At 38.4% G+C, this 15,880-nt stretch overlaps 1 protein-coding gene and 1 long non-coding RNA gene across 3 annotated transcripts in view; one reads left to right on the top strand and one right to left on the bottom strand.

Annotated features, from left to right (window-relative positions):
• The window catches only part of LOC139761278 (uncharacterized), a 62,625-nt gene extending 59,734 nt beyond the window's left edge, over window positions 1-2,891 (top strand). Inside the window, exon 2 of the long non-coding RNA XR_011715488.1 lies at window positions 1,112-2,891. This is a non-coding gene — a long non-coding RNA (uncharacterized lncRNA). The remainder of the gene's footprint in view (window positions 1-1,111) is intronic.
• The window catches only part of kel (kelch protein), a 300,707-nt gene continuing 285,937 nt past the window's right edge, over window positions 1,111-15,880 (bottom strand). For both annotated transcript variants that reach the window (XM_071685307.1, XM_071685298.1), the window contains 2 exons: window positions 12,901-13,041; window positions 1,111-3,636 (listed from right to left, as the gene is read on the bottom strand). In XM_071685307.1, coding sequence (XP_071541408.1) covers window positions 3,461-3,636; window positions 12,901-13,041 — 317 coding nt within the window. In that variant the 3' untranslated portion in view covers window positions 1,111-3,460. The remainder of the gene's footprint in view (window positions 3,637-12,900; window positions 13,042-15,880) is intronic.

Here is a 15,880-nt window from a genome sequence, read left to right as displayed (position 1 = left end):
TTCTATCAGTTCCTTTGTTAGTCTTTTAAATGGTATCACTAATATATTCTTCCTTGTTTCATATTTTAATTCCTTAAATTCTTCATCATCATATTTTGTCTGGTTCACTTCTGAAAATTTGGAAATTATGTCGAAGTCTTTTTGTATCCTCTTTTGACCAATTTCCAATCCAATTAGTTTGCTTACATTTTCTCTGTCATCAGGAAAGCTTTAAACTATGCTCTCCTTTACTTTGATTTCCATGTCTGATATTATTACAAAGAGTACTGAGGCTAAAACTGTTCCCTGTGGTACCACAGATATGATATAGTACCATTTGCTACCACTATGAACTTTCTGATCAGAAACTTTAATCCATCTTCCTATCTTAACCCTATAAGTTGTTTAGCTAGTCTCAACAAAATGAACGACAGGATTTTGTTTGAGTGCTTTTGCATATTCTAGAAAAACAGTATCCATTCTTTTTTCTTGAATTAAACTGACATACAAGTTACTATAATGAGCTAATAACTGGGTTTATATATGGCACAAATCCATACTGTCCTTCCATTATTAGCTGTTCTTGATTAGATGGCTAAATATATGTACCTTTATCACCCTTTTAAAGACAAATTTCGAACAAAGTCAAGCTAACTGATCTGTATTGTTAAAGTATTAGCTTGACTCTTCCTTTATGTATCGGTGTCACACGTGCCAATTGTGGATACCTGCAATTTTGCTTTCATGCGGACTTCGCCTCAATAATAAAATCACTGGTACTACAACTGCTGCTTTTGTCTTTCTGAGGAATATGGTTGGGATTCCATCTGGTCCTGGAGCCAAATCATCTTTTGAGTTTTTCAATCACTTTGATTGTATCATCGTCTGGTATGTTAATATCCATGCGTGCATTTTCTGTGATGGCTTCCAACTTCTCCTTACCTTTTGAACACAATATTAACATCTTGTTCAGTGATCACCTTGCATATTCCCTTGAGGTAATTTTGTGACTATCTCCTACCTTAAAGGGGCCAATCTCTTTTTATTGTTTTTAGCTTGATTCACATATGTAAATTGTCTTTGGATTTTTACCATGTTCTACGTAACTTCATTCATTTTTTGCTCTCTTCAGGTGGAAGTACTTATGCAGACATTTTGCCAAAAGACAGGGCTTTTATGGAGTAATGGTAAGCACTGACTACAATCAGCATAAGTATGGGTTCAAATCCTAATTACAGCTGTTGGCCCAGCTGCTCATCCTACCCCTGTGGTTGGTCCATAAATGGAATACCTGGCTCAAGCTGGGGTGTTTGTGTTTGTGTGTAAACACAGAAAGGATAAAGACATGGTGCAAACATACAAGATTAAGAGATGGAGCAACACAATTGTATAACTCACTCCCTGTAACCCACAAATAATCATATATAGTAATAACAAGAAAAAAAAGAAGCAAATAAGATGGTACCAAAATTAAGAGAGTCGAGTTACAAGGAATAGTGAGAGGCCTTAAATTTCCCAACCTTAGATGGAACAAGATTAGAAGAGACAAGAGCACACCCTTTAAGTTTTTAAAATGGAATGATGATGCAGACTAGGAATAGTTCTTCAAAAGATGTGGGAATAGAATAACCAGAGGATTTAACATGAAATTAAACAAGAAACTTGTAAAAATATAATGATGTGACGTACTATTACAGTATGAGTACAGGATAAATGGAACAAAATGAATGAAGACATGGTAAATAAGACTGCATACAGAAATTTAAGAAGTTGTATGAAAGCAGAGAATGTTCAAGAGATGGGACCCCACGAGTGTAAAACTCCCTCTCCATACAGTGCAAATTGGTAAATAAAAAAAAAAATCTAGAATTACAAAGAACAAGTGTTATATGGTGTTAAGTGTTGTGTGAGGTGGACAAATTGTATATTTGTCCCAATGCCAGAGGCCACCAAGTGAGTGAAGAAGAAAGAAAAGACAGCAACCTGGACCAATGGAGTAAAGCTTGACATCCACTGAAGTGCTGGACCACTGCACAGCCTCACCAACCATATTAGACTAAATTCTATCTTGCTGGCTTTTGTATGTTTTTTCTGCAAGTCAGTGGAAGGTCACGCAAAGAAACTGCATGATCACTGCATTACTACACTGGGATATGTAATTTTACTTAAGATCACATGTTAAGAAACTGCATGATCACTGCAAAATCCAGATTTTGCCTCAAACAATTTGAAATTTAGTATGCTGCAAAATTGTTTATACTACACAGGAAACCACAAATCAAGCCTCTAGGACTTTCAGGACCATTGCTTCATAAGGAGACACTGTCACGGTCACCCTATTCAATCCTGAGGCCAACAATGATTTTATTCTAATGTGTCACTTTTCTTTTTGCATGGTATATGCAACCTTGAAAATAAATAAAAGGGCTTACTAAGTTTAGTAAAAGTTTTCTGGAAATAGGTTTAGTCAAAATTATCCAGAGCTATTCCTTTCGATATCAAATGGATCTGATTCACTATCTATACCATCTTGAGCAAAGACTGAATTTTAGTCAAAAGATCATAAATGTTTTGGCTAATATGGACAAATATCATTAATAGACAACAGATATAATGGGGATTTCAGGATGGATGTATACCTTACGCTTTGCCTACAGGATAATGTTAGTCATTATTTCAAAATGGATGTATACCTTGTGCTTTGCGTACGAGATACTGTTAGTCATTATTCTCAGAATGACAATTTTGGAATGAAGGTAACAGGTGTGTTTTATACAGGAACTCAACACCTCACAAGTTACTTCCATGACAGGACAAAGAATATAGTAATGTAAAGCAATTTTTCATAATCTATGAGTCTTGATGAATGATTATATATTATACACAACTGGATGGTAAAAGCATGAATCAAATCCAATTTTTTTTTATTATTACCAATTGTTCATCTACGTTATCAAAGTTTTGGTCCCTGGCGTAATGAACAGTCCATGTATTGATGTACTTCCAAACAAATTTCTTGTGTAAAAATATCATATATCGAAAAACTATCCTAATTCATACAAAATGATACTTTCTTTTTATCATAAACTGAATCTACTTTGTTACTTTTCATATAAAAGTTAAACAATAAAAAAATAAGCTCTTTTTAAATTCAAAGTTAATTTATCTAATCTAAACCATTATTCTCATGAAGCAGATCAGTTCTTCACTCAGCTCTAAGATGGACTAAAGAATGGTACTGAATAATGTCTGATGTGTAATAACATACAAAGAACTACAGTCTATAATCAAGAGCTTTTAACATGGGTGATACAAGTTAAACTGTCAAAGATTCTTTGTTTCACCAAATGAAGAGTGTAAGGTAACTCAGTTCACCTCAGAATACCTTATAGCATCAAAACTCCAATGTAGTCCAAAGGTTACTAAACATAGTGAAGATCAATAATCACAGCAGTCACTCCCCTGCACCTTCAGCCTCGTCTCAGAAACCCGGTTTATCAATAATAGCTACACCTGCATAGGATCTCCCAATACCCATGTGTGCAGGCAAAAGAGTCCAAACATCTGTTTTAGGGTTGTAAACCTCCACCGATGCCAAGTTAGAGGTACCATCATCTCCACCAACTACGTACAGCAACCCATTAAGAGCAATCACACCTGGAATTAAAAGGTTTCCCATTAATGTGCTCAGAAGACCAATAATACAGAATAATATGCATGAAAATTCTTTGATCAAATCAGCAATGCACTGAAGAAATCAAGAATGAAAATAATGCAATTCTGAAGCATGGAGACAAGAATCTGTAATAAAAAATATGGTGCAGCATGGACACAAAGAACATGGATATGTTGGTTAAATACAGAGAGGTCATAAGAATTGGAAAAAAAAAAAAAATAAAGTAATATGGATATATATAGTATTTATTAAGTGTTTTGGGGAGTTGAAGAGAGAATAACAGAATGCAAAAAGTATAGTTGTACCTCCTGAAACTTCCAATCACATTCTCTTTGAAACTCTACCTCACTCTTAAGTTTAGTCTCCATCCTAAATGTTCAGAGAACACAATATAAGAGAGATTTTGTCAGAACCTAAACAAAGCAAGCAAAGGAAATATGACTGAAATTCTTGTCCAGGGTCCTTTTGGATACCAGATATCATATAGAGGAAAAAAAAGTAAAAAGGCTTTCCACTTCCACAAATAATGTAGGTAGTTAGCATAAGCAGGCAACAAACTCTGTATGCCATGTTACTGGAATGTGCCCATTGATAGCAGTAACATTTATGTCATTTCAGTAAACTATGTAACAATGAATAATTTGTTAGAAGAGATAGTTAAGAATCCTTGGCACACTTTGTCTATGTTCAAGGGAGATTTTTTTTTTTTCTAAGCCTGGTGGTGAAAGAGTCCATCAAAGGAATATGCTTATAACCATATGGCAAATAAGTCTATATGACTGGAAAGGACCACTTATCCATACTGGCTAGGCAAAACCAAACAAGAGTCTCTCTCACTTTTCCAATAAACAAGAAAAATATGACTACTCTATAGCCTGGAAAAATTCTAATGGGAACATAGGTCAACTAAAGTTCTGACTACGAGGGATCCACCAGTCAGATTTGAAGACCTTCCAGTTCAGAAAAAAGAAGACATTTCCCGGAAAAATTTAATTGTGAAGCATGAAAAACTTTCCAACAAAACGCATCCACATGAAAATGACCCTGATAAGCACTAAGCAACCATCCACCCACCTTAACTGTAAACATTACCCAACCAGACATACACCAATCAGAAATTACAATCCCCAAATATATACAATTTAGTCTTTCCTGTATGCACTCTGCAATCATTCCAACACGTACACACACTATTTCTTCATATCACAAGACCCTATTATGTCCACAGTGTAACTACCACAATGAAGATGGTGAACATTTATTACTCAACTACCCTGCAGTCTCCCCACATAGACAAATATACACATCACCAAACTTGAATATATTTCACTCTGTAGCAGGAACAATGTAGACTATTTTGAAGCAAGAAGTTTTTCAACAAGACTGTACTTTATTTTATCAACCAATGATAACAGAGCCTTGTTCAAGGTGAATTTTCACTTGTGGTGTAACCTTAAGCTGGTGGAGCTCAGTTACAGAGGCTGTGGTTTCATTGTATTAAACATGACAGTTACAGAAAGAAAGAGAATGAATGAAGCCATTTCTTCGTCCGTTAATGGTGCTACTTTGCTAATGAAGGAAACAGCATGCAAGTGTTGGTTGAGAAGGTGTGTTCAAATGGTATGAACATATGGAGAAAATAAGTAAGTAGAAGAGACATGCATCAGAAGTGGAGGGGATAAGGAGAAAAGGGAGATGGAATTGGATATGGAATGACGCAGTGAATATTATTTTAAGTGCTTGGGGCCTGAAAGTGCAGGAGGGTGAAGGGTGCACAGTGGATAGAGCGAAAATATAAATATATGTACAAAAAAACCCTTCATAACTTGGCATTTAATAGCTCAAATTTTGCATTAATTTGGCATGTCTCCAACTACCCATTAATGGGAAACATACAACAATGCAATGAAAGTCTACCTCGAGAGAATGGCATCACCAATTACCAAGCAGCACCCACCATGGGTGTACTGTGTGTCGGTGTTCTGTCCAGTCATTCTGCATTCTCGTGTTTTACCGTTATTACAAGCTTACTGTGTTTTTAAAGACAAGCTACTCAGGTCCCTTAAGTTCCTCAAGTCCTCTAGCAGGAAGGGACCCAAACCTGAGAGCCTCAGCATCAAAGGAAAGTTGACAGTGCTCAACTACATGGGTGCTGATGCCTCCATGCATATCATTGAAAAGCAATGTACAGAGGTTTCTTGCCAACTGTGGAGTTACATTCCTGGAAATTCCTGTTGCTGGGAAAACCAGCAATGTGCTAGCCTTGTGGGAAATATGGACTTTGAGAAAGTGATCCCGAGACAAACTGTTAGTCCTACTGTGACCACTTTAAAATAAATACTTGGCAGAAACAACACGCTTATTCTACAGAAGTATAAAAAACTGATGCACAAAATTGTACACAAAAAATGAAGATATAATACTGCATGAAACAATGGCAATACATCATTCCCTAATGCACAAAGTTCGGCCTCTGTGCTCCCACAAAGCAGCTGGCCAGCTACGACACACAAAAGGCTGCTTCATTCTTCTCTATGGCTCACACTGTTGACTCTAACATTAAAGAGCCTCCTAACTGATGCTGCAGTACCAATATGAGTAAGGCAATCACGTGCAGTATCAACATGGGTAAGGCAATCACATAAGTCCTCTGTTCTAAAGACATCATTTTCCTTGCCCTCTTTGGGGCAGCAAATTCACATCACTAGCTTAATGCTTGAAGGTCATATTTAAGGGAACAAAGTACAGTAATTCTTAAAATAATACATGCTCAGTTAAGTTACTTTCATTATCAAGCTGTAAATGGGTAGGAACTCCTTTCATGAAACACTCCATCTCACTGTTAATGCACAGTTAGGATGCATGGCATATTTCTGTCAACCCTCTTTACAATGCCTATGATGTACAGAGAAAACCTACATAACTAAGTGTTAGGTTTGATGTGATGAATGCTAGGAACATGGTGAAAGAAAGGTGAACATCAGTATTTAAAATTACCTAAAATACACAAGAATAACACAGTATACAGCATCAAGGCTCCCAAAGTTGAATCTATATGAGTCACCTAAGCAAAGTTAGTTATAAATCAAGAGAAATAATTGTAGCCAAGGAAAAAACTCAAACATTTTACCCTAGTGCTATCATGAGATCGATTTCCTCCAAGCCAAAATATTGCTTAAATACTAAAATCAGAACATGAAAAACTATTTCCCTCATGACATGAAAAGACATCATATGAAAATGATAAAACAACCAAGAAACATATAATCTTGTTCTAAATTTACTTAAGAAGAAATTAACCTTTCTGTGGTAGCAAATAGCAAGGGAATTTGCTTTCTGTTCGCATTCACCACAAGTCCTTTATTTCTCCTTGGGTAAGCTGAGAAATATATCATCTGCTTCTTGTTTGTTTAATAATTCTGATGTATTTCCCTCCCATTTAATAATATGGTTTATAAGATGTATTTAAGTGTTTAGGAGACCAATCTGGTGAAACAACTAACATGAAATAATGTTTTTCTTTGACTGGCCATGAATCTTCTAATTTATTTCATCATTCAACCACTTCGTTTGAGCACATCTTAGGCAATCTAGATGACATACTTTTTTCTTTTTTTTGTTACACTAGAAGCTCGAATCAAGAACAAAAGTCCACATCTAGGCAGGCCTTAATTGAAATAAAAAGAGGTTAATAAGAAAAAAAAAAGAAAATGAGCAAAGGTATTCACAAACTTTGCACGAGGTGAAAATCCTGTCTGTTAGCAAGTACAGGTCATAGTTATTGGAAAATGCATGAGAGGGAAAAAGAGTTCCAAAGCCCATCCATGAGAGGCCAACAGCCACACAGTAATCCTATGATAAAGTAGCTTGCCAAGTATCGTGTGATTTAGCTAGTGGTGGGAGTGCACAAGCAGCCAGCTCTTCAGAGCAAAAACCAAAATAATACCTATAGATAGGGGACACTGCAGCATAAGGCAAGTACGTCAAGTCTGGAAGTTAGCCTGAGAGAGTTGATTACTTAGACTGCTTTTGACTAACTTCTGTCAAGTAAGGATGCAGATTTAGAACCAACCCAGATGTGAGAACAGTACCCCTTATGAGGATGGATCACTCCTTTGTATAAATGGAATAACAGTTCACAAGAAAATAAATTTCAACATCTAAACAGGACTCCGTTTCTTGAAGGAAGACTTTGCTATTTCTGTACCGTGAAGCTTTTTTAGAGGATATCACAGTAATACCAAGTAGGTTCACTGAGTCAAAGGGTGACTTACAGATCTGTCAAAGGAGAGAGAAAATGGGCAGAAACTAGGTCCTTACCCTACTAAGATTTCCTCTCCAAATCTGAGTTCACTGAGGAAGCTGTGTTGAAATGAAATGCAGATTGAGTGAGAGAAGAAGAAGCAAATTTGAAGGAATGCAGGATTCAGTCATCAGCAAATGCATGCATTTGGTTATTAGTAAATGAAAGAAAATCTCTGATAAAAAGGATAAAAACTGTAGGAGACATGTCAGAACCTTGAGGGACACAACTCTTGACTGAGAAAGAGGGAGAGGCTGACCCATTAACAAATATGGAGATAGACTTGTCAAAGAGAAATCTAGATATGAGGGAGTAAAGTGAGGCTGCAGAGTTTAGAGATGAGACTCCAAGGCCACACCCTGTCAAAGGCTTTGGATATATCAAGGGCATCTACATAAGATTCCCCAGAATCTTTCTGGAATGATGACCATATATTAGTAAGATAGGAGAGCCTATCATCAATGAATCTCACCTTATGAAAGTTGAGGAGGAATTCAAAGACTTTGGAAACAATAGATGTTAAAGCAATGAAAAGTTTTTACCATGGATATAAGGCATGTGTACGTGTAGGAAGAGTGGAAAGTGATTGGTTCTCAGTGAATGTCGGTTTACGGAAGGGGTGCGTGATATCTCCATGGTTGTTTGATTTATGGATGGGGTTGTTAAGTTGGTAAAGTGAGCGAAAGAAGAAAGATGAGAGTAAATGTGAATAAGAACAAGGTTATGAGGTACAGTAGGGTTGAGGGATAAGTCAATTGGGAGGTAAGTTTGAATGGAGAAAAAACTGGAGGAGGTGAAGTGTTTTAGATACCTGGGAGTGGATTTGGCAGCGGATGGAAGTGCCTGAAGATTGAAGGAATGCATGTACAGTGCCACTGTACATAGGCAAAGGGGATAAAGGTAAGTGTTCAAACTACAAAGGCATAAGTTTGTTGAGTATTTCTGGAAAATTGTCTGGGAGGGTATTGATCAAGAAGGTGAAGGCATGTACACAGCATTAGATTGGGGTGAAGCAGAGTGGTTTCATAAGCAGTAGAGGACATTTGGATCAGATGTTTGCTTTGAAGAATGTGTGTGCGAGAAGTACTTGGAAAAACAGATGGATTTGTACGTAGCATTTATGAACTTGGAGAAGGCATATGATAGGGATGATAGGGTTTATAAAGATGTTTTGTGGGAGGTTAAGCTCCTAGAAGTAGTGAAAACTTTTTATAAAGGATGTAAGGGCATATGTACGAGTAGGAAGAGAGGAGAGTGACTGGTTCCAGTAAAGGTCCCTTAACCTAACTGAACCTAATAACCTTGCTCTTATTCACATTCACTCTCAACTTTCTCCTTTCACACACTTTTCCAAACTCAGTTGCCAACTTCTGCAGTTTCTCACCTGAATCAGCAACCAAAGCTGTATCATTGGCGAACAACAACTGACTCACTTTCCAGGCCCTCTCATCTCCAACAGACTGCATACTTGCCCCTCTCCATAACTCTTGCATTTACCTCCCTAACCACCCCATCCATAAACAAATTAAACTAACATGGGGACATCACACACCTTTGCCACAGACCAAACTTCACAGGGAACCAATCACTTTCCACTCTTCCTACCCCTACAGATGCCTTATATCCATGGTGAAAACTTTTCATTGCTTCTAGCAGCTTACCTCCCATAACATATACTCTTAAGACCTTCCACAAGGCATCTATATCAACCCTAACATATGCCTTCTCCAGATCCATAAATGCTGCATACAAATCCATCTGTTTCTCTAAGTATTTCTCACACACATTCTTCAAAGCAAGCACTTGATCCATACATCCTATACAGCGTTTGAAAACGCACCGCTCTTTCCCAATCTGATGCTCTGTACATGCCTTCACCCTCTCAATCAATACCCTCCCATAAAATTTCCCAGGAATACATAACAAACTTATGCCTCTGTAGTTTGAACACTCACCATTATCCCCTTTGCCTTTCTACAATGGCACTAAGCATGCATTCTGCCAATCCTCATGCACTTCACCATGATCCATACATACACTAAATATCCTTACCAACCACACAACAACACAGTCATCCCCTTTCTTAACAAATTCTTCTGCAATACTATCCTAACCCACCACCTTGCCGGATTTCATCTTCCCCACAGCTTTCTACCTCTTCTCTCTTAACCAAACCATTCTCCCTGACCCTCTCACTTCACATATCGCCCTGACCAAAACACCCTACATCTGCCACAAACCTTCAAAATACTCATTCCATCTTCTCACTTCATCATATACCTATTATTACTTCCCCCTTTGCCCCCTTCACCTATGTTCCCATTTGTTCTCTTGTGTTACACATGACAGCTAGAGATTGAGTGTGAATGAATGTGGCCTTTATCTGGTCTGTTTTCCTGGCACTACCTCGCTGAAGTGGAGGGTAGCGATGCTGTTTCCTGTGGAGTAGGGTGTCACAAGTAATGAATATGTACAACTGTATAAGTCTGTGTATGTATATGTTCATATGTATATGTGCATAAGTGGGTGTTTATGTTTATGGGAGGTGGGCAGATTAGTAAAGGTAGTGAGTAGTGGGATGAAGAAGTAGGATAGTTAGTAAAAGAAGAGAGAGAGGCTTTTGGATGATTCTTGCAAGGAAATAGTGCAAATGACTGGGAGATGTATAAAAGAAAGAGGCAAGAGGTCAAGAGAAAGGTGCAAGAGGTGAAAATAGGGGCAAATGAGAGTTGGAGTGAGAGGGTATCATTAAATTTTAGGGAAAATAAAAAGATGCTTTGGAAGGAGGTAAATAAAGTGCGTAAGACAAGAGAACAAATGGGAACATCGGAGAAGGGGGCAAATGGGGAGGTAATAACAAGTAGTAGTGAAGTGAGAGGGAGATGAAGTGAGTATTTTGAAGGTTTGTTGAATGTGTCTGATGATAGAGTGGCAGATATAGGGTGTTTTGGTTGTGGTGGTGTGCGAAGTGAGAGGGTCAGGGAGAATAATTTAGTAAACAGAGAAGAGGTAGTGAAAGCTTTGCAGAAGATCAAAGCTGGCAAGGTGGCGGGTTTGGATGGTATTGCAGTGGAATTTATCAAAAGAAGGGGGTGACTGTGTTGTTGACTAGTTGGTGAGGATATTCAATGTATGTATGGCTCATGCTGAAGTGCCTGAGGATTGGTGGAATGCATGTATAGTGCCGTTGTATGCAGGCAAAGGGAATAAAGGTGAGAGTTCAAATTACAGAGGTATAAGTTTGTTGAGTATTCCTGGGAAATTATATGGGAGGGTACTGATCGAGAGGGTCAAGGCATGTACAGAGCATCAGATTGGGGAGGAGCAGTGTGGTTTCAGAAGTGGTAGAGGATGTGTGGATCAGGTGTTTGCTATGAAGAGTGTATGTGAGAAATACTTCAAAAAGCAGATGGATTTGAATGTAGCATTCATAGATCTGGAGAAGGCATATGATAAGAGTTGATAGAGATACTCTGCGGAAGGTATTACGAGTATATGATGTGGGAGGTAGGTTGCTAGAAGCAGTGAAAAGTTTTTATTCAGGATGTAAGGCATGTGTACAAGTAGGAAGAGAGGAAAGTGAGTGGTTCTCAGTGAAGGTTGGTTTGTGGCAGGGGTGTGTGATGTCTCCATGGCTGTTAAATTTGTTTATGGATGGGGTTGTTAGGGAGGTGAATGCAAGTTTTGGAGAGAGGGGCAAGTATGCAGTCCGTTGTGGGTGAGAGAGCTTGGGAAGTGTCAGTTGTTGTTTGCTGATGATACAGCGCTGGTGGCTGGTTCATGTGAGAAACTGCAGAAGCTGGTGACTGAGTTTGGTAAAGTGTGTGAGAGAAGAAAACAGAGTAAATATGAATAAGAGCAAGGTTATTAGGTTCAGTAGGGGTGAGGTGACAAGTCAACTGGGAGGTAAGTTTGAATGGAGATAAACTGGAGGAAGTGAAATGTTTTAGATATCTGGGAGTGGATTTGGCAGAGGATGGAACCATGGAAGCAGAAGTGGGTCACAAGGTTGGGGAGGGGGCAAAGGTTCTGGGAGCGCTGAAAAATGTGTGGAAGGTGAGAACGTTATCTCAGAGATCAAAAATGGGTATGTTTGAGGGAATTGTGGTTCCAACAATGTTATATGGGCGTGAGGCATGGACGATAGATAGGGTTGTGCAGAGGAGAGTGGATGTGTTGGAAATGAGATGTTTGAGGACAATATGTGGTGTGATGTGGTTTGACTGAGTAAGTAATGAAAGGGTAAGAGAGATGTGTGCTAATAAAAAGAGTGTGATTGAGAGAGCAGAAGAGGGTGTATTGAAATGGTTTGGTCACATGGAGAGAATGAGTCAGGAAAGATTGACAGGATATATGTGTCAGAGGTGGGGGGAACGAGGAGAAGTGGGAGATCAAATTGGAGGTGAAAAGATGGAGTGAAAAAGATTTTGAGCAATCTGGGCCTGAACAAACAGGAGGGTGAAAGGCATGCAAGGAATAGAGTGAATTGGAACAATGCAGTATACTGGGGTCGATGTGCTGTCAATGGATTGAACCAGGGCATTGAAGTGGTAAACCATGGAAAGTTTTGTGGGGCCTGGATATATGTGTGTGAGGGCATGTATGTATATACATGTGTATGTGGGTGGGTTAGGCCATTCTTTTGTCTGTTTCCTTGTGCTACCTCGCTAATACAGGAGACAGCAACAAAGTATAATAACTAAATAATAATATATACATATGGAAAAGAAACAGCTAGTATCTAGACCGCAATAAATTGAGGACTTCTGTGCCTTATTTTCTACATCTACTGCTAAAAATACCAATCAACATTATTATTATTCTAATAAATACAAGATATATAACATTCCTCTAATATTTTGCAAAAAATCAAACTTTTCATAAAGCCAAGCAAGTTTTCCCAAATATATATGATGTACTGTACTGAAAGAAAAAACCTTACCAGCATTCCTGCGACAAAGGTTCATATCAGCAACAGGACTCCAGCTATTGCTATCAGGATTGTAGACTTCAACACTTTTCCTTACAAGTGGCCCATCATGACCTCCAACAGCATACAAGAGACCATCTAGCACTCCTACACCTGTATTCCAAAACATATATATCAACATACAAAGGATTTAAAATACTATACTGTACTTTTGATTCACCTTTGAATTTCAGATGCATATTTTTTTTATTGAAATTCCTTATGATTATATATAACATCTATAGCTTAAACATCTAAGATTTTCTTTTATACCCAATTGCCTCTCATGCCTTAACATGGGAGTGTCAAGAACAAATTAACAGTTTCATTTGCACAGGTCCACTCTCTAGCCATCAGATAAAATGTAATGAAACCTGAGCCTAACATCCATTCATCCACGTATTTCAATTCTGCTCCTTCTTCTCTCATTAGATCTGCATTTTGTCTTGACACAGCTCCCTCATTAAACTCAGACTTGGACAGGATATCTCAATGGGGTAGACAAAATCTAGTTAAGTGTAATGCCTCCATGACCCTGTTTCTACCCATCTCTCCATCAAAAACTCCTTACAACTCTCGTCTCTCCTTGAACAGTTCTGTAATTCCATCTCTTGACTCGGTGAACATACTTGATATTAATGTAACATCCATTCTTCTTCTTAACTCCACGATACAGAAATAACTATGTCTGCCTTTAAGGAACTGGAGATCCTATTTAGATGTTAACCTTTCTTTAGAACAGTTGTTCTGTTTACACAAAGAGCGATTCATCCTTGCATGGAGTGCTACTTTCATGTCTGGGGTGGTTCTAGCTATGCATCTTTACTTGACATAGCTGAGTCTTTGCTGAGGTTTCAATCCTTGCAAACACCTTTTATAAGGACAAGATGATCCACAAGTATACATGGATGAGAAATGATGGAAAAGAACAAAAGAGTTTGACTGACTAAGTGGCTTTTGAAGGGAAACAAAGTACAGATTCTGCATAACTCTGTAGAGAGAATGAAGAAAGTAAACTGTGTTACAGGTAAGGAGGGAGGAAGACTGGTAAAGGTGAAAGCATTTCAGTTTGGTTAATGGAAGGAGAGATAAGGGAGAGAGCAGTACTGAGTAGAAGATTCACTGGGTCCCTTAACAGAATAACGAAGTGCAGAGGTGTAAGTATGGAACTGAAGAAATTACCTATGCAGCCAAAATATGGACAAGGAAGGAGTCACAGAGGTCAAGAATTCAGGCTGTCGAAATGAACTATTAGACAGAAGCCATATGTGGTATGACTATACAGAATGAAGAAAGAAATGATGGGGTGTATATTTGGCAAGGCAGGGAATGAATTCTGGTGAATCAAAATAGAAACACCATACTTTGAGGTGGTTTGGGAATGTGGAAAGAAATTCAAAATGAAGTGTTTACAAGTATAGTGTACAACAGTACAATTAAAGGGGTTGGTGTGAGGAGAAGATCTGTGACATGGGAAAATAGACTAGAAGAGTAGTTTAGGGAGAGAAATAGTAGAAGAATGTGTGGAATGGAGTATGCAAGGGGAGCATGTAAGGACAGAGAGAAGTGGACACTCTTTTAAAGTGGCTATCACTTTGATCACTTTGATTTAGTTCCTGAAAAGAAAAGGTGTTAGAGTTATAGATAGATAGATAGATAACTATGGCTGTCTTGTGAAAATCGGACTACTAGACGAGTCCTGCCATCTTCACCTTATAAGCACCATGCACCTACTCATGTTTTCAAGCATAATCATGATCTTCACCTTACAAGCACCACACACCTACTCATGTTTTCAAGCATAATCATGATAAAGTCCAACAAATGTATGGGCCCTGGTCTCCAGCATCATGAAGTGCTTAAAATCTCCAGGTTTCCACCTGACTATTGCCAGTGAGAGGGAAAGCTCAGCCAGTTGTAGTTCCAGCCCCTCCCAAAACCTTCCTCTCTCTGTTGGACCTTCTTTTTTTTTCCTCTCTCTATTCACTTTACCAACATTCCTGGTCTCTCGAATTAGTAACCTCTCTTCTGCTGAAAACCATCTGTTCAGCACCTTTACTAATATCTTACTCCTCTCTGAGACACATTTGTCTTATGAAGTTCTCACTAGTCCCTTTTCCACATCCTACTATAATCTCTACTAACAATTTCACTTCAAAGATGATGTTTATGCTTATGCCATCATCAACACAACTGTTGCATACCTCAAGGACACTGAGTTCCTGAATTCAGTTGTTATGTGGCTAAAGGTTTGTCTCCCAACTACCACACTTTTCTCTATTTGCCTAGCGCTCTCCTAATTCTATAAATCTTAAATCTTCAACTATATAAACTTCTGCCATAAGACTGTGGCATCCTCTCACCAGCAAGCTGAGACTCTGTACTTTGGGGATTTCAACGTTCACTATAGAGAATAGTTGAATTTCTCCCATACAGATAGTGGAGGGACTGAAATCCTCACATTCTCCATTCTCGATGATTTAGAGCAAATTATCTCTCACCATGCCAATATTCCTGATTGCTGTGACCACTCTCCTAATGTTTTGGATCTGTTTTTCACCTTTAGTCCATCCTGCTATAACTACACATTCCCATCCCCAACTGATTCATCAGATCACAATTTCATATGTACCTATTTTAATGGCACATCTCCTTCCAGTAGCTCCTTCTAAGCATAAATACTGGCACCTGAACAAAGCTGACTGGAATAACTTGCATAACTTTTTTTCTTATTTTCCTTGGGTGAATTATTGTTTCTTATATGGGGATGCTTCTGTCTCTGCCAAACACATAGCAGAGGTGACCTCTTCTTCTAATCCATGGTTCAACTGTTCCTGTTCTGAGGTCATTTGGGCAAAGGATCAGGCATATCAAGCTTGGAAAAAGTCTCCTTCCTCTGACTCCTATTCAGCTTTCATCATTGCCCATAATCACTGCATGTACATTATCCATG

Source organism: Panulirus ornatus, chromosome 3, assembly GCF_036320965.1.
Source record: "Panulirus ornatus isolate Po-2019 chromosome 3, ASM3632096v1, whole genome shotgun sequence".
NCBI lineage: Eukaryota > Metazoa > Arthropoda > Malacostraca > Decapoda > Palinuridae > Panulirus > Panulirus ornatus.
Note: the sequence above shows the minus strand (reverse complement) of the source record. Positions and strands in the feature narration are given on the sequence as shown.